Genomic DNA, 19,639 nt, shown 5'->3' with positions numbered 1-19,639 from the left:
GTGTACATGTGTTTATATGACTGTACACTGGAGACAAGATACATGCTTCCCCCACTCAGATTTGTTGTATTGGAACCTACCAGTTTTTCCACTTGATCATGCCCAATTTCTCTCTTAACTTAACTGCATGCCCTGTCCCATGTAACTTTTGTCCTCATGAGTTCAGTAAATCCCCCACATGCTTTTTTGCAGATAGATCGAGATGGGTAGCCAAGTTAGTCTGTCTGTAGCAGTAGAAAAGAGCAAGAGTCAAGTAGCACCTATAAGACTAACAACATTTGTGGTAGGATATGAACTTTTGTGAGTCACAGCTCATTTCTTCAGATACAGCTAGAATGTGAGGCCATCTCTCCTTATATCTTGGAAAGTGGAGCGATTACAGAAGCTGAATGATAATAGACAGGGAATGACAGGCGTGAATGAAAGGGTGGAGTATGCAGGTGTGGAGAAATCAGGATTGGTAATGAGACAGGAAGCCTAGGTTTCGATTCAGTCCAGGTGGATGCATTGTCTCTATACCTTTTTTGTTTGGTCATAAGAGGCCCCCTTTGTCATTTTGGTGAGAGCCAGTTCGGTGTAGTAGTTAACAGCATGGGACTCTAATCTGGAGAACCGGGTTTGATTCCCTACTCCTCCACACTTGAAGCCAGCTGGGTGACCTTGGGTCAGTCACAGCTTTTAGGAGCTCTCTCAGCTCCACCCACCTCACAGGGTGATTTTTGTTGTGGGGATAATAATGACATACTTTGTAAACTGCTCTGAGTGGGCATTAAGTTGTCCTGAAGGATGGTATATAAAACAAATGTTGTTGTTGTTGTTGTTGTTATTTTCCCTAGTGGAAAAGTTATAGCTCTTATTGAGACTCTGAGAACTGAGGCCTGAATACTGACATCACTAACATCACTCAGTGCATATATTTAAAGAAAAAAAATCAAAGGGGGAAATGGACACTTTATTAGGAAGAACCTTAGTATAGCAACCAGCCCTGTTAAATAAGGGCATTAATAATAATACCATTTAATTTATAAACTGACCCTTGGGGACAACTTAAGGCTTACTCAGAGCAGTTTACGAAGTGTGTTTATTATTATCCTCACAACAATCACATTGTGAGGTGGGTGGGGCTGAGATAGCTCTGAAAGAGCTGCGACTGACCCAAGGTTACCCAGCTGGCTTCAAGCAGAGGAGTGGGGAATTAAACCCAGTTCTCCAGATTAGAGTCCTACTGGTTACACCAACCACTATACCAAATTAGTAATGCATGCCACAACTGTTTATTATTAGGCAACCAATCCTGGTGTTCTGATACATTACTATTGCTTTGGGACCTGAAGAAATAATCAAATTTGTGCAGATACCATCAATGCAATGCAAGAATGCCTTTGTACTGAAGTGATTAAAATCAATACAAAATTGTGGCAAACTGCTATCAAATTTCCATATTAAAGAGCATGCAACTCTTTTTACAGTATGGTGACAAAGTTCTACCAGCATATCATGGCCCTGGTATTTGCTATAAATGAGATCAATAAGAATCCCAAGATCTTGCCTAATGTCACTCTTGGGTTCCACATCTATGACAACTATTATGATATGAAGATGACTTATCGTACTACTCTGGACATGCTCTGTAAATTGCATAGATATTTTCCAAATTATGAATGTGACACTCACAAAAACCTTGCCGCTGTTATTGGGGGATATAATTCTGAGGTGTCCTTCCGCATGTCAGACATCTTAAGTCTCTATAAAATTCCCCAGGTAAGATCATTGCATAGAACCACAAGTGATTTCACAAATTATATTTCTTTTTTGAGAAGTTTTGTGCAAGTGGTTAAGAAAGAGGAATGTTTGAATGACTGCAAGGAACAAAGATCAAAGAAGACAGTAAGGGGATAATAACATAGGGTAAGGTGCTTTTAACAGATTAATTTCAGATAATTGTTTTCTAGAAATTGGACTATATACCCTCAGTTTGAGACAATTCAGCTAAAACAGTCTTTGATTTAAACTCTCATCAAATCTACAAAGTCCTTCATCATATATTCAGCAATAAATCACTCTTCCTCTTAATACATCATTAAAATGTGGTATTACAAAGGGAAAATGGAACGAAAAAAACATGTCCTAGAAATCAACCATAGCAGCGAGAGCCTGCAGAGTTTGTTGTTTACCCCTAACATTTGGTCTTTCTTTCCCCAGATCAATACCCTCCTATATGTATTATCTTATCATCTCATGAGCTTTCTTGTTTGCATGATTGAATATTATACCCACAATGGTATTACAGGGGAGATTTTTGAATAGGACCTATTCTAACAGAATTTGCTCTTGTGGTCTTAATAGAATTGATACATCCTTTCATACCTTGCTTGAATGTAGGTTCTTTGGAAATATAAGGGATTATTATATCAAGCCCTTAATTAACTGTCTCCTTATACTCCAGAAACTTTTGCATAGCGATAACGATCCTAAATTTATCTTAGCAATTGCAAAGTATGCCCCAGCTCTTTTCACCCTTGCTTCCAAAAAAGATAAGGAATAAGTATTGTCTGCACTTAAGATCTATGAATCAATGAGCTTCTAAGGAAAGGAAAGGAAAGGAAAGGAAAGGAAAGGAAAGGAAAGGAAAGGAAAGGAAAGGAAAGGAAAGGAAAGGAAAGGAAAGGAAAGGAAAGGAAAGGAAAGGAAAGGAAAGGAAATGTGGAAGGTCCACCGTTCCAAAATCAGCAAGGTTCAAGTCCAGTACCACGTTAAAGATTTTGGTCTTTAAGGTGCTGCTGCACTTGGCAATCTTGCTGTACCACTGCAGACCAACCTGGCTAACTTCCTGAAACATTCTAAACATTGAGACATTATAATGTGATGTGGAGTGCATCTGCTGATGAACTGGCAAAGTAAAATGGACTGTGAGCCAAATTACATCTGATAGTGAGCCGTACAGTCTCAAGAGTGTCAGATCAGCATATAAAATCCAAACCAGCGGTTTAATGGGAAAATGTACTTTTTCCTTTTCTGTTTTAGCTCACGTACGGCTTATTTGCTCCGAAGGACAGGGAGACAAAACAGTCGCCTTTTTATAGCATGGTCCCAAATGAAGCCCAGCAGTACATGGGAATTATCTGGTTACTTGAACATTTCAAATGGACGTGGGTTGGGCTCTTTGTTGTGGATGATGACAGTGGAGAGTTTTTCTTACAGGCCCTGGAGCCATTGCTTTCTCAAAGTGAAATTTGTTTGGCTCTCATGCAGAAACTCCCAAACAGTGACAACTGGAATTCCCTGGATTCTGTTATTAATTTATTTTTACGTATATATTTATCTTTGGGAGATAATAAAGTTAATACAATTATCTTCTATGGAGACTCAATGACCCTTATAATATTTAATAGCTTAATGTTTCTAGGCAATCCCAATTATACGGAAAATGCATCATTGAGAAAAGTGTGGATTATGACATCCCAAGTTGATTTTGCATTAACAGGTCTTCACAGAGCCTGGGACTTCCAGTTCTTCCATGGGACCATTGCCTTCACAATTCACTCAAATGAGATTCAGGGCTTCCAGAACTTTCTTCAAGACATAAAACCATATCAGGAACAAGGGAATGGTTTTCTCAAGGACTTCTGGGAGCAAGCATTTGACTGTGTCTATCCAAATCTCCAGGAGCCAATGAAGGATAATGAAACCTGTAGTGGGGAGGAGAGGTTGGAGAGTCTTCCTGGACCTCTGTTTGAAATGCATATGAGTGGCCACAGCTATAGCATCTACAATGCCATCTATGCCGTGGCGCATGCTATTCGTTCCATATACTCATCCAGATGCAATCGCAGAACAACGATCCGTGGTCAAATAGCAGAACTTCAAGATCTCCAGCCTTGGCAGGTAACGTCTCCACACAGGGAAATGCCTCTGTTGCCATGGCTATGTTAGTAAAGATGTGAAGATACCTAATTTTTGCTACATGAATCAATGATGAAATGATGTACACATTGATGACGTTCTGTGCATTCTCATTTATTGCATTCGTTGGAGTTTTAGGGAGGAAGTAATCTGTTGATTGTTTTTTTATGTATGTAAAGTATCTATAATCACTGTCTGGTTCTATTTAAAGGTGACTAAAAGTGGATCAGCAGGGAACATTGTTGATAAATGTCAGCAATGCATTAAGACAATATCTTTTCTCCCTGTTCCCCTTCCAACTAGATCCATTCCTTTCTACAAGGCATTGAATTCAACAACTCAGCTGGAGAAAGATTGTCTTTTAATGATAAACGGGAAATGGGAGGTGGATTTGATATAATGAACCTGGTCACATTCCCAAACAAGTCCTTTCAGAGGGTGAAAATTGGAAGGGTAAACCTCAATGCTCCCGAAGGCGAAGAGTTCATCATCCATGAGAATCCGATTGTGTGGCAAACCAGTTTTAACCAGGTATGGATTCCATAGTAGGACAGGAATTTCTTCTTGTTATCTACCTGCATCCTTTTCTGCATGATTAGGCTCAGTAATCTACTCAGGCCACATTTTGACTTCCAAAAGGCAAATGTCAATAAGTAAATAAAAATGGAAGAATGGTTGTTGTGGATTTTCCGGGCTATATTGCCATGGTCTTGGCATTGTAGTTCCTGACGTTTTGCCAGCAGCTGTGACTGGCATCTTCAGAGGTGTAGCTCCAAAAGATAGGGATCTCTCAGTGTCAAACATCTCAGTTGAAATGACTGGCATCTACACCTCTGAAGATGCCAGTCACAGCTGCTGGCGAAACATCCGGAACTACAATACCAAGACCATGGCAATACAGCCCGGAAAATCCACAACAACCATTGTTCTCCGGCCGTGAAAGCCTTCGACAATATAAAAATGGAAGAAATTTGAGCAGATATGCACCCAATCCCATGTCCAAGTACGTTAAAAAATCTGAGTCCCTAGTAACAAGCAAGAAGCATGTGAACAATTTCTCTAAGTATAGTTCTGACCATTTGACAATCGTGGAAAGGCACGGGCTGAGCCTGTGCACTCTTGCCTACTTTCCTTCGCCACTAGTTGACCAAATGCATCTGTGGATCATGTGCTTTGGGCTAATGAAATATCACAAGCTGGATATCCCTTACAACTTTTGAAAAATAGTAAAGAGTCCAGGAGCACCTTTAAGACTAACCAACTTTACTGTAGCATAAGCTTTCAAGAACCACCGTTCTCTTCGTCAGATGCATGGAGGGCATGAAGAAACTAGCCAGAGATGTATAGGTGGTGAGGGGAGGGCGGAGTGGATGCAAATCAGTTGCAAAAGTCATGAACGAGGTGGAGTGCACAATCCAGGCTGGGTGTGACCCCTCCCCTCCATAGCTGAATCTGAACGGAATAGCCTGAAAGGCAGTTACTTCTGATAATGAGATACCCATCCAGAGTCTCTAGTCAATCCAAGTCTGACTGGGTCATTGGATTCTGCTTTTGAAATGTTTCTGTTGAACTATGGTGACCTTTAAGTCCTTGATGGACTGTCTTGGTAGATTGAAGGGTTCTCCTGCTGGTTTCTGGATATTGCCATTTTTGATGTCAGATTTTGCCATTCAGATTCAACTATGGAGGGGAGGGGTCACACCCAGCCTGGATTGTGCACTCCACATCTTTCATGACTTTTGCAACTTATTTGGATCAACTCCCCTCTTCCCTCACCACCTATATTTCTCTGGCCAGTTTCTTCATACCCTCCATGCATCTGATGAAGAGAACCATGGTTCTTGAAAGTTTATGCTACAATAAAGTTGGTTAGCCTTAAAGGTGCTACCGGACTCTTTACTATTTTGTGACTACAGACGAACATGGCTAATTCCTCAGGAACTTTTGATAACAAATGCATATTTTCCATATATGTGAAGCAGTGTAAAAAGGATCCTATGCCTTTATTAAAATTAGGCAGGCATATAAAAGCTGTTCTCTAGCAAGAGATACTGGGCTGAGTAGCCTATTTGTCTCTAGCAGTAAATTTTTGTGAGCCCCACTCCAACAACAACAAAAAATATGAAAAAATGAAAAAAAATATGAAAAAGTATTTCCTGAGAGTTATGATTGTAAGATTAACTCCTTCCTTTTTAATTACTAATCAGCATTGAACAATAAAATAAGATCTAAATCGCTAAGTCAGAGTATCTTCCCTTGGCTGCTCAAAGGGGCAGTTATATTTTTGCTTTAAAAAAATCCCTAGACAAAAATGATATGGCCAGTTCTCATCTGAACAGGGTCTCTTGCAGGTGCCACCCTGTGCATGGGTGGAATGAACAGTAGCCTCTACGAGGGCTTTCTCTGTGGTGGCCCCTACCCTGTGGAACAGCCTGCCTGAGCAGGTCAGGAGAGCCCCCACCCTCCTAGCTTTCCACAAACGTTGCAGAACTGAATTATTCAAAATGTAATGGGGGGGCGCTCTCAGATGCTTTGCTAATGAATTAGGGACCAGAGACTTCACCCCAATGTTGCCTTACATAGTATCTGTTCTCTTAAGTATGTGCTCTTATGAGGTACCTGGGCTTCATGTTGTCTAATGTCAGCCCTAGAATTTCTTGTGTTCTGTTTCATCATTTCTTCAACCCTGTATTGGATTCTTGCTTCTTTGTAAACTTATATTTATTTACCCTATGGCACTGTTTATGGAAATGTCCTTGATATTGACTGTACTAATCTCACACTAATCTCAAGGTGTGTAATCTACCTTGAGTCTCAGTGAGAAAGGCGGACTATAGGCAACATAAATAAATTAATTAAATAAATAAATTATCCTGCTTTAAGTCACTTCCATGTTTTTGGATAGGGGATACCTCTTTCTGTGTGTAACGGGAACTGTTACCCTGGCTATCAGAAGAAAAAGATGGAAGGGAAGGCATTTTGCTGCTATGATTGTTCTCCGTGTCCAGACGGGAAGATTTCAAACGCCCTGGGTAGGTGAGATGGTGAGCCAGCATTCTGGGTGGATTTGGAAATACTTTGCCAAACGGTAAGTTACCAAAGTGGGTATCTTACTTCTTGGTGGGCCAGTGGTTGGTATCATTCTGCCGAAATGTTATCACTACTGTGCAGGTTCAGACATCAAAGAATGGAGACTACTTCAAACTCAATGCTTCACAAAACTCTAACTTCATGCATTTTGATGTGGGTGATATACATGCATATGAAAACCATTAGGAAACTGACAATGTCCAAAGGGCCATAATTCCTTGCTTTGGTAAATGAGTCACATTCTGATGCTATCTCATTAATTTATTTCCAGGACACACAGAAACACAAGGGACTCCAAGAAGCTCACAAGGAATTTTCACTGGTTTTTACAAGTTGTTAAGGACATGGTTGAGAACAGTTTGGTATGGTGGTTAAGAGTGGCAGGACTCTAATATGGAGAACTGGGGTTGATTCCCCACTCCTCCGCTTGAATCCAACTGCGTGACTTTGGGACAGTCACAGCTCTTTCAGAGCTCCCTTCTGCACCCCACCTGTCTCTCAGCCCTCTCCAAAACCCCATTTCCTCCCACCTTGCCTTTCCCTTCTGCACCCCACCAATCTCTCAGCCTTCTCCAAAACCCCATTTCCTCCCTCCGTGCCTTTCCCCTCTGCACCCCACCAATCTCTCAGCCCTCTCTAAAACCCCATTTCCTCCCTCCGTGCCTTTCCCCTCCGCACCACACCAGTCTCTCAGCCCCCTCCAAAACCCCATTTCCTCCCACCTTACCTTTCCCTTCTGCACCCCACCTGTCTCTCAGCCCCCTCCAAAACCCCATTTCCTCCCACCTTGCCTTTCCCTTCCGTACACCACCTGTCTCTCAGCCCTCTCCAAAACCCCACTTCCTCCCACCTTGCCTTTCCCTTCTGCACCCCACCTGTCTCTCAGCCCCCTCCAAACCCCATTTCCTCCCTCCTTGCCTTTCCCCTCCGCACCCCACGAGTCTCTCAGCCCTCTCTAAAACCCCATTTCCTCCCTCCGTGCCTTTTCCCTCCGCACCACACCAGTCTCTCAGCCCCCTCCAAAACCCCATTTCCTCCCACCTTGCCTTTCCCTTCTGCACCCCACCTGTCTCTCAGCCCCCTCCAAAACCCCATTTCCTCCCTCCTTGCCTTTCCCCTCCGCACCCCACCAGTCTCTCAGCCCTCTCCAAAACCCCATTTCCTCCCTCCTTGCCTTTCCCCTCCGCACCACACCAGTCTCTCAGCCCTCTCCAAAACCCCATTCCCTCCCTCCTTGCCTTTCCCTTCTGCGTCCCACCTGTCTCTTAGCCCTTTCCAAAACCCCATTGCCTCCCTCCGTGCCTTTCCCTTCTGCACCCCACCAATCTCTCAGCCCTCTCCAAAACCCCATTTCCTCCCTCCGTGCCTTTCCCCTCCGCACCACACCAGTCTCTCAGCCCCCTCCAAAACCCCATTTCCTCCCACATTGCCTTTCCCTTCTGCACCCCACCAATCTCTCAGCCCTCTCCAAAACCCCATTTCCTCCCTCCGTGCCCTTCCCCTCCGCACCACACCAGTCTCTCAGCCCCCTCCAAAACCCCATTTCCTCCCTCCGTGCCTTTCCCCTCTGCACCCCACCAATCTCTCAGCCCTCTCCAAAACCCCATTTCCTCCCTCCTTGCCTTTCCCTTCCGCACCCCACCTGTCTCTCAGCCCTCTCCAAAACCCCATTGCCTCCCTCCTTGCCTTTCCCCTCTGCACCCCACCTGTCTCTCAGCCTTCTCCAAAACCCCATTGCCTCCCTCCTCGCCTTTCCCTTCTGCACCCCACCTGTCTCTCAGCCCTCTCCAAAACCCCATTTCCTCCCACCTTGCCTTTCCCTTCTGCACCCCACGTGTCTCTCAGCCCTCTCTAAAACCCCATTTCCTCCCTCCATGCCTTTCCCCTCCGCACCCCACCAGTCTCTCAGCCCCCTCCAAAACCCCATTTCCTCCCACCTTGCCTTTCCCTTCTGCACCCCACCTGTCTTTCAGCCCTCTCTAAAACCCCATTTCCTCCCACCTTGCCTTTCCCTTCTGCACCCCACCTGTCTCTCAGCCCTCTCTAAAACCCCATTTCCTCCCTCCGTGCCTTTCCCCTCCGCACCACACCAGTCTCTCAGCCCCCTCCATAACCCCATTTCCTCCCACCTTGCCTTTCCCTTCTGCGCCCCACCTGTCTCTCAGCCCCCTCCAAAACCCCATTTCCTCCCACCTTGCCTTTCCCTTCCGCACCCCACCTGTCTCTCAGCCCTCTCCAAAACCCCATTTCCTCCCACCTTGCCTTTCCCTTCTGCACCCCACCTGTCTCTCAGCCCCCTCCAAAACCCCATTTCCTCCCACCTTGCCTTTCCCTTCCGCACCCCACGAGTCTCTCAGCCCTCTCTAAAACCCCATTTCCTCCCTCCGTGCCTTTCCCCTCCGCACCCCACCAGTCTCCCAGCCCCCTCCAAAACCCCATTTCCTCCCACCTTGCCTTTCCCTTCTGCACCCCACCTGTCTCTCAGCCCCCTCCAAAACCCCATTTCCTCCCACCTTGCCTTTCCCCTCTGCACCCCACCAATCTCTCAGCCCTCTCTAAAACCCCATTTCCTCCCTCCGTGCCTTTCCCTTCTGCACCCCACCTGTCTCTCAGCCCTCTCTAAAACCCCATTTCCTCCCTCCTTGCCTTTCCCCTCCGCACCCCACAAGTCTCTCAGCCCTCTCTAAAACCCCATTTCCTCCCTCCGTGCCTTTCCCCTCCGCACCACACCAGTCTCTCAGCCCCCTCCAAAACCCCATTTCCTCCCACCTTGCCTTTCCCTTCTGCACCCACCTGTCTCTCAGCCCCCTCCAAAACCCCATTTCCTCCCACCTTGCCTTTCCCTTCCACACTCCACCTGTCTCTCAGCCCTCTCCAAAACCCCATTTCCTCCCACCTTGCCTTTCCCTTCTGCACCCCACCTGTCTCTCAACCCCCTCCAAAACCCCATTTCCTCCCTCCTTGCCTTTCCCCTCCACACCCCACCTGTCTCTCAGCCCTCTCCAAAACCCCCTCTCCTCCCTCCTTGCCTTTCCCCTCCGCACCCCACCTGTCTCTCAGCCCTCCCCTGGAGGGGAAAGGCAGGGAGGGAGGCAATGGGGTTTTGGAGAGGGGTCAGTGGCAGGTGGGGTGTGGAGGAGAAAGGCAGATAGGGAGGCAAAGGGGTTTGGGGGAGGGCTGAGAGACAGGTGGGGTGTGGAGGGGAAAGGCCTTCCCCAAGCTTTCATTGCCTTCCTACCTACCACCCCTCCCCAGACCCCTCCTGCTTTTCACCTCTCCCCAGACCCCCCTTGCTCCCCACCTGCCAGCCCTTTCTAACCACACCCTCCCACCAGTCCTCTCCAGCCCCAGCTTTCTAGAGCCCGTTGTATTTATTTGCACAACAGGCTCTGTTTCTAGTGTATAATAATATTAACATTCAATATATATACTGCTCTTCAGGACAACTTAACACTCACTCAGAGTGGTTTACAAAGTGTGTTACTGTTATCCTCATGACAATCACCCTGAGAAGTGGGTGGTGCTGGGTGAGGCCCAAAAAGCTGTGACTGACCCAAGGTCACCCAGCTGGTTTCAAGCAAAGGAGTAGGGACTCAAACCTAGTTCTCCAGGTTGGAGTCCTGCTGCTCTTAACCACTATACCAAACTGGCTCTTCTCACAGAGAGTCAGCCAAATCAAATACTACCCTAGGTAAACAAAAGATTCACCTGGTATCCAAACCCAGATTACCTAAGTAAAATGTGTGCATATCTAGGGATGGATTTCCAGAGTCATGTTGTCAGCCGTGGAAAATATCCTCCCTGGTGACCGATATTTGGCCTTTGAAGGTGCAGTAAAGTAGGGCCCCATTAGGAGATCTTAACTGATCGTGAGAAGGCTGAGTTCAGAGCAAGGCACCCTCCATTATATATACTTTAGTCCACATTATTCAGAGGTTGAAACGTATTGACCACCACTTTCACATGTGTCCAGAAGCGGGAAGCAAATAAGCTGCCAGTATTGTTTGTTTAGACCTAGAAAGAAATTTTACTGACTGCTAGTCCCAGTCAGGAATCTTGCAGGACTGTTTAACACCCACTGAAACATAAAAACAGTCACCAAAAGCATTCCACTATAGACTGACATTCTGTGATACAGTCCAGTTTGTTTGTTTGTTTGTTTGTTTGTTTGTTGGTTGGTTGGTTGGTTGGTTGGTTGGTTGGTTGGTTGGTTGGTTGGTTGGTTGGTTGGTTGGTTGGTAATCCACCTTTCTCACTGAGGGCCAAGCTACACATGACGAATGACACTTGAACGGCAAGTGGATTGAGTGGAGGGCAAGTGAACAGGGAGAAATACACTTGCCGTTCAAGTGTCATTCGTCATGTGTAGCTTGGCCCTCAGACTCAAGGTGGATTACATAGTGTGAGATTAGAACAATCAGTAGCAAGGACATTTCCATACAGTGTCAAGGACGTTTCCATAAACAATGCCATAGGGTAAATATATCCAAGTTTACAAAGACATAGTATTAGCAAAGATACAATAGAGAGTTGAAGAATTGCTGCAACAGAATATAATCAATTCTAGGACTGACATTAGACAACATGAAGCGCAGGTGGTATATAAGAGTACATATTTAAAGCGACAGATAATATGTAAGGCAACGGATAACTACTGCCAAATTGTGTTTGGACTAGACAACAAACAAGTCATGGCAAGCTTTGGAAGTGTGAGAAATGACATCATTCGGGGTCAGAAAAAGCCGTTTCTACATCTTTCAGAACACATGATGTGTAGTTGGTTCAGGAATTTTCAGAATACCACCATCGCTGTCGCCAAGCAATCCCAAAACCAGTGTTTCAGCCAGTCTTCCATGCCGGCTGATGCAGGTTTCCCACCATTGGCATTCTTAGCAGCTTGCACATTCTTCATTAGCTCATTATATTGGTAAAGTCATGTCTGGAGAAGGGAGCTCTGACTCTCTAATGTTGGTCTCTAAGGTGCCACTGGATTCAAATCCTGTTGGTAAACTAAGAGAACTGAATGAGCCCAGTGAGAAGGGAAGGACCATTGAGGAATGATCAAGGCCGTTTCCAGACGGCTTACCTGGCTCCAAAACGTTGCACCATCTTGCGGGAAAAACGCGAAATATCGCGTTTTCTCGCGTGAGTTTTCTCGCAAAACTCGCGTGAGAAAACGCGATATTTCGCGTTTTCCCCACAAGATGGCGCAACGTTCTGGAGCCAGGTAAGCCGTCTGGAAACGGCCCAAGTTTGGATAGTTTCTGAGACAGGAGGACAAGGGGAGAAAAGTGTTCAATGTTGCAATGCTCGGCTTGGGTAGTGATATGAGGCAAGTATTACACCAGAGAAGTTCATGTTTTGAACGGGGGATTAAGAACTGGAGCAAATCACTACACATTGTAAGTTTTCCTGGCTGCCCCCAAGTAGTTGAAATATCCTTTTTATAGCAGCAAGAGTGTAATTCAACAAAACCAATAACCCCAAAGACTTGAGTTACAGAAAACTGTCCTAGTTGCTTACCTAGAGGAATGAACAGTAGGAGTTCAAGATAGTGATTCCACACACGTTGGATAATGCACTTCCAATCCTCTTTATAGATCATTTAGAACAGATTTTTTGTGTGTGCGGAACAAAAAATCCACCTCAAACGATTGATGAAGTGCATCGAAAGTGCATTATCCAACGTGTGCAGAATTGGCCATATAAAAGATGTTCAAGTCACCCTGTCCATTCAAAGAAACAGCAGCAGAAAAAGATCTGCTCTAAGTATTGCTGCTGTGATGTCTTTCTATTTTTTTTCCTTTCAGACATGGATGACTGCATCCAATGCCCAAGGGATAAATATCCAAGCAAAGATCATCAACGATGCATTCTCAAGACAATAAGCTTCCTTTCTTTTGAAGAACCTTTAGGGATCAGTCTGGTTTTAGTTGCTGTTTCCTTTTCTCTGGCCACAGGTCTGGTGCTAGCAACTTTCATTAAACACAAAGAGACCCCCATAGTCAAAGCCAACAACCGGGATATCACCTACATTCTCCTCATCTCTCTTCTGCTCTGTTTCCTCAGTGCTTTGCTCTTTATAGGACAGCCTAGGAAGGCCACCTGCTTTCTCCGACAAGCAGCTTTTGGCATCATCTTCTCAGTGGCTGTATCTTGTGTGTTGGCCAAAACCATCACTGTAGTTCTAGCTTTCATGGCCACCAAACCAGGGTCCACTATAAGGAAGTGGGTGGGGAAAAGAACAACCAACTCCATTGTCCTATCCTGCTCCCTTATCCAAGCAGGCCTTTGCTCACTGTGGCTAGCAACTTTTCCCCCATTTCCAGACCGCCACACACAATCACTAACTGCAGAAGTGATAGTAGAATGTAATGAAGGTTCCATCACCATGTTCTACATTGTCTTGGGCTACTTAGGCCTTCTTTCCCTCATCAGCTTGATTGTGGCTTTCTTCGCCAGGAAGTTGCCAAACAGTTTCAATGAGGCCAAGTTTATCACCTTCAGCATGCTGATCTTTTGCAGTGTTTGGTTGTCTTTTGTTCCATCCTACCTGAGCACCAAAGGGAAATATACCGTAGCCGTGGAGATCTTCTCTATCTTGTCCTCCAGTGCTGGGTTACTGGGTTGTATCTTTTCCCCCAAATTCTATATTATTGTAGTAAGGCCTGACCTGAACAGGAGAGAAGAACTAATAAGGAGTAAGAATTAATGTGGCTAAGATTCCTATTAGTTGTTATTTCTCATTTAAAGAAGAGACAATGGATGTAATATAAAGTGTATGAGACTTCTGTTTAGGGGTATTTCCTGATTTGGTGGTGGAGAGTTTCCCTCAAATCAGAGTTGAATTATGGCACTCTCTGATGGGGTTTTCATGGTAAGAGACTAACAGAGGTAGTTGGCCATTGCCTGCCTCTGAAAGCCTGGTCTTCATTGGAGTTCTCCCATACAATTACTAACCAAGGTCAACTCTGCTTAACTTTTGAGATTTGACCAAATTAGGCTTACCTGCACTATCCAAGTTAGTGTATTTCCAGATTTGAGTTACCTTATTTTTGTCCTCCTGCCTGAGGACTGTTTCCACACTCGTGATAATACATTTTTTTGTATTATCATGAGATAATAAAGACCTACAGACCTACAGACCTGCATCAGGTTTTCCCTACTATGTGGCCATTAGTCGTTGCAATAGTTTCTTATGATTACTAAATTAAATAGAACTTTTAGCATAAATAGAGACAGAAAATAGTGAAAGAGCAATGACGGAGAATGTGGGGCACTACAGAGGGGAGACAATTTCTCTCTATTGTGCTTTTTAGAACATACCAAAGCTGTACTAGATCATATCGAATGGAAACAGAACATGATTCATACAGTGGGCTGGTGAAAATAATATCCCATCTTTGTGTGTTGAAATGGGTATTTGATGCTTATCAAGGCACGGATCTAAACAACCTGCTCCTGTACAGCATATGGAAAGAATGCAAAGGAACTGCCTAGAATTCTAAATGGAATTGGTCTCATTTTGGAAATAAGATCAAGTAATACAAAACCTTCATAATCCAGGGAAAAAATAGAATTTTGGAAACTTCATTAATCAGTCGTTGCTATGATGGAGGCACAGGCCATTTTATATCAAACTGGCCTGTGATTCACTTTTTTAAATCCGGCCTTGGGAAAGCAGAAAGGAGAGGACAGGGCAATACAACAGCGTCTCCTTGAGATGTTTGTGTAACTGACATCCTTGAAATAAATACATGTTTATTTCTTTAATCTTTCGGTACCATCATAAACCAACTTCATGGTCTACTTGTTCTTACGTGACCATGAGCCAGTTTAGCTATAGAGGAGAAGAGTATAAAGGGGCTCAGTAGCCTCTTGGAGAAAGGCTTTAGTGGCTCAGAAGGCAATGGAGAATGGAGAGTCTGAAAAGACAGACGTGCTTTCACCTTCCCCAAGTATGCAAATGTCTCAGGAACTATTTGTTAACTTTCAGCATGGTAGTTAGACATTGGCTGTTTCCGCACACGTTGAATAATGCACTTTCAATGCACTTTAGCGATCCTTTGAAAGTGGTTTTTTTTTGCTTCTCACACAAAAACCTAGTTCCAAATGATCACTAAAGAGCATTGAAAGTGCATTATTCAATGTGTGTGGAAGCAGACATTAGCAACTTTCTGTTCTTTCTATTCTTTTATTTAGCTGAAAGCCAAGCACAAGGCAACTTCCTATATAATGTGTGCTCTGTATATTTTATAATCTGCTGAATTTCAATAAAGACCATTCTTCGGTTAAGTTAAGCTGCGTCAATGAGCCACTCAGAATCCTTCTGTTTGAGCCGTTGCTAGAGCTCTACACATGCTCAGAGGCTCAACAGCTCCCCAAATAGCTGGTACAGGATCAGGCCTGTTTAGTTTGGGTGGTAGCATGCTGCCAGGAGGAACCAGTGATTGAGAGGGAGGAGGGACCTCCCCATCGCAATCGTAACTGGGTAAAAAAAATTGTCTCCCATCTTTTAGAAGAAACTATATCTTGCTGCTGTCCTTCCTTTTAGAGCTAATGTTGCAATGGAAAAGTGAGTGTGAGGTCATTTGGAACTCAATGGGTTACTTCCGAGGAAGCACACTTAGGACTGCACTGCATATAAACCAAGCACGGAACCGTGTCCAAAGTGAAGCAAATGATTGTCACCAGCCTGCATTACTGCTAAGGTGCTCAAGAAGATAGTGGCCAGATCTTTAAAAAACACTATTGGCTCCTAGTGGTTGGAATCAGCAGCCAAACTCAGCAGCTGTAAACATTTCCCTCTAAATCAATGCAATACATAATTAGGTAAATCACTGTAATTTGTTTCCATGACAGCAGTTTACTGATTTCCAGAATAAACCAAGTTTGAATGGGATTCTAATCAGCCCTTTTACTGAGAGCTGAGAGAAGGCACTTGGCGTCTCACGGTGTGTTTTGTTACACCAGAGTTATAATGGGAGTATTTGCTATCTTCGTTGGTATTCAAGGAAGGCACTTAGGATTCAGCTAAATCTTTTTTTAAAAGGCTGATAAATTTCATTTCAACTGATTTATCGGCTGCCATCCAAGACAACCAGATTATGTCAGGATGAGGCTGCAAATGGGCACAGGAGATTCTGCATCTAGAGACAAGCATTGTTGCAGGATATTGTTGGTGATAGTCTTGACGCTCCTTCTGTCTCCCACAGCATGTAAAAATAATATCATTCATTGCCCTATGAAGGATCCCCTCCCTGTTCCACAAGAGTGGTACCATTCAGGAGACCTTCTAATTGGTGGGATTTTTTCTCATATCTTTTACCATTTTCAAGAACTATCCTTCTGTGAACATCCTGCTGAGAAGTTGTTTGAGGTTCCATAGTAAGGAATTATTCTTTTCTCCTTTCTTCTCAAACTTGAACATTTGTTTCTGTAAGTGATAGGATGCTCGAGGAAAAAAGATGTAGGCTCCGTTCATCCCAGCATGCCTCCTTAGCAATCACATTCTGAAACGTACAAGTATTGTTCTGAGAGAAAAAGTCATCACCCTTCTTCTCCAGTCAATAGAATCTTTGTATTGCCGAAGGCTTTCACGGCCGGAGAACGATGGTTGTTGTGGGTTTTCCGGGCTGTATTGCCGTGGTCTTGGCATTGTAGTTCCTGACGTTTCGCCAGCAGCTGTGGCTGGCATCTTCAGAGGTGTAGCACCAAAAGACAGAGATCTCTCAGTGTCACAGTGTGGGAAAGATGTAGGTCATTTGTATCTACTCAGGAGGGGTGGGGTTGAGCTGAGTCATTCTGTAAGAGTTTCCCAGGGTGTGGAATGCTAATGGCGGGAGGCTTCACTGTATCCTGAGGAGGTTCTTTTGCATATGGATTGGTGCTTGATGTGCTAATCTTCTCTGCTGGCGAAACGTCAGGAAGTACAATGCCAAGACCACGGCAATACAGCCCGGAAAACCCACAACAACCAATAGAATCTTTGATGCTACACCATTCCACCTTTAGAGGCACAAACAAGTCCATATGTGTAGCATCTTTATGATGATCATTTCCCAAGATTCTTCCTCCTACTTTATACACACCCCGATTTACTCTGCAATATCTTGGCCTACATTGATTTAAAAGCCAAATGGGTGGTTCTTCTTTTGGGCCATACTAGAGAGGAAGCACATGCCTGTCCCTTTATAATGCATCACAGCAGCTGCAAAGTGTGAAATGGCAAGCTGTGATATGCATTTTGCCGTGATGTACATGGGTATTCATTTATATGTCTGCGCACTGGAGATGATGCATTTTCCCCCCGCTCGGAAGTGTTGTGTGGGAACCTGCCAGCTTTTCACGTCGATCGTGCCCATTTTCCCCCCTCACTACAATCCTTGTTCCATGTCACTTCTGTCCACGGGGGTTCACTGATCCGCAGCCCAGCATTTTGAGTGATCAAAGGGGGAACCCATTTCCAACCTTTGCCAGGGGAAAAGCTCGAAGGATCCAACCCTTAACTCCTATTGACCCCGAGGAAAGAGTTGAAACATGAACTTTATAGTAAACAGTCTCTCTCCATTTCACTGTAAAGAATAAAAAGGGGAGCTGAGGGTTAAAGTAATAGTAATAGTAATAGTAATAGTAATAGTAATAGTAATAGTAATAGTAATAGTAATAGTAATAGTAATAGTAATAGTAATAGATCCAGAGGAGTTAGCCGTGTTAGTCTGTAGTAGCAAAATAGAAAAGAGTCCAGTAGCACCTTTAAGACTAACCAACTTTACTGTAGCATAAGCTTTCGAGAATCACAGTTCTCTTCGTCAGATGCATGGAAGGTAAGAAGAAACGGGTCAGATATATGGGTGGAGAGGGGAGGGGGGAGTAGATGCAATCAGTAGCTTCTGATAATGGGATCAGTTTGCATTCATTAATGAAATCAGTTGCTTCTGATAATGAGATAACCATTCATAGTCTCTATTCAATCTCAGCCTGACTGAGTCAAATTTTCACATGAATTTCAATTCAGCAGTTTCCCGTTGGATTCTGTTTCTGAAAGGTTTCTGTTGAACTACAGCGACCTTTAAGTCCTTGATGGAATGTCCTGGTAGATTGAAGTGTTCTCCCACTGGTTTCTGGATGTTGCCATTTTTAATGTTTTAATTGCTTACTAGGTATTTCAGCCTATTGATTGCATTGACACAACCCAAATGATATAATCCACCTTGACTCTCAGTGAGAAAAGTAAATAATATTAAGTAAATAATATTAAGTAAATAATATTAAGTAATAGTAATAGTAATAGTAATAGTAATAGTAATAGTAATAGTAATAGTAATAGTAATAGTAATAGTAATAGTAGTGTGCTTATATTTCACTATACTAGGCAGATTAGTGCCTCACCCAGAGTGGTGAATCAAGTCAGTGCTATTATTATCCCCACAATAAGGCTCGGGAGCTGGAGCTGAGGGCCAAGCTACAAGTGACAAATGACACTTGAACTGCAAGTGTATTTCTCCCTATTCACTTGCACTCCACTCAATCCACTTGCCATTCAAGTGTCATTCGTCACGTGTAGCTTGGCCCTGAGAGGAGCGGCTTACCCAAGGCCACCTGCTGAGCTCATGGCAGTCATGGGATTTGAAACAGCAGAGTGCTGACTTGCTGCCCAACTGCTTAACTACTAAGCTTCAGCAGTTAGAGTACTAGAGTAGGAAGGCCATGTTTGTATCTCCATTCTGCCGCAGATATTGTTGGGTAATCTTGGGCTAGTCACTGTCGCTCAGCCTAACCTACCCCAAAAGATTGTTGCTGAGAGAAAAAAAGGAGAGGGAAGTATAACACTGTAAGACTCTTGGGGGTCTTTGTTAAGGAGAAAAGTGGGGTATGTCTGAATGAAGAAAAAATAAAGGCAAAATAATGAGAAGGATTATAAAACAGGGTCTATCCCTGAACTGTGTGGACTATATCACGGTGTACGGTGTAAGTTACCTTCCGTGTGTGAGTATTATCCTGCTCTCACTGTTTTCTACCTGAGTAATACCATATTCTGCATTTGTTTAACATTCCAAGTCTATTTTTTGTTCCAGATTTCTGTATTCCTAGTTCTATTGCATTTGCTTACTAGATATTTCAGCCTATTGATTGCATTGACACAAACCCACATGATATAATCCACCTTGACTCTCAGTGAGAAAAGTAAATAATATTAAGTGAATAGGTAAGTAACACAGTTGGGATATGTGCAGTAAATGTTTCAGAGCACTATTAGGACACCAGTGATGGTGTTTTCACTGATGATTTGAGAGCTGAAGAAAAAGAACTCAAACAATATCCTTAACAAATGCAAGAACATCCTTAGGATGAATTATTTAAAGTCATCAAAATGGTATATAGTATTGTAGAAAACCACTATAGAGTTCTCATATTTAAAAGCATGCTACTCTGTTTACAGTATGGTGACAAAGTTCTACCAGCACATCTTGGCCTTGGTGTTTGCCATAGATGAGATCAACAGGAATCCCAAGATCTTGCCAAATATCACACTTGGATTCCACATCTATGACAGTTACTATCATATGAGGATGACCTATCGTGCTACCCTGGATTTGATGTCTAAATTGCGTAGATATTTTCCCAACTATGAATGTGACACCCA

General features: G+C 43.8%; 1 protein-coding gene across 1 annotated transcript; it reads left to right on the top strand.

Moving 5' to 3' along the window:
• The first annotated feature begins 1,470 nt into the window (after positions 1-1,470).
• Positions 1,471-13,705, top strand: LOC129339842 (vomeronasal type-2 receptor 26-like). Its single transcript, XM_054994417.1, has 5 exons — positions 1,471-1,761; positions 3,025-3,885; positions 4,207-4,434; positions 6,809-6,935; positions 12,804-13,705. Exons 1-5 carry the CDS (start codon positions 1,471-1,473, stop codon positions 13,703-13,705), a joined length of 2,409 nt encoding a protein of 802 aa, XP_054850392.1.
• The last annotated feature ends 5,934 nt before the right edge of the window (positions 13,706-19,639 follow it).

This window comes from Eublepharis macularius, chromosome 12, assembly GCF_028583425.1.
Source record: "Eublepharis macularius isolate TG4126 chromosome 12, MPM_Emac_v1.0, whole genome shotgun sequence".
Lineage (NCBI taxonomy): Eukaryota > Metazoa > Chordata > Lepidosauria > Squamata > Eublepharidae > Eublepharis > Eublepharis macularius.
This window is presented reverse-complemented; position numbering and strand designations above follow the sequence as displayed.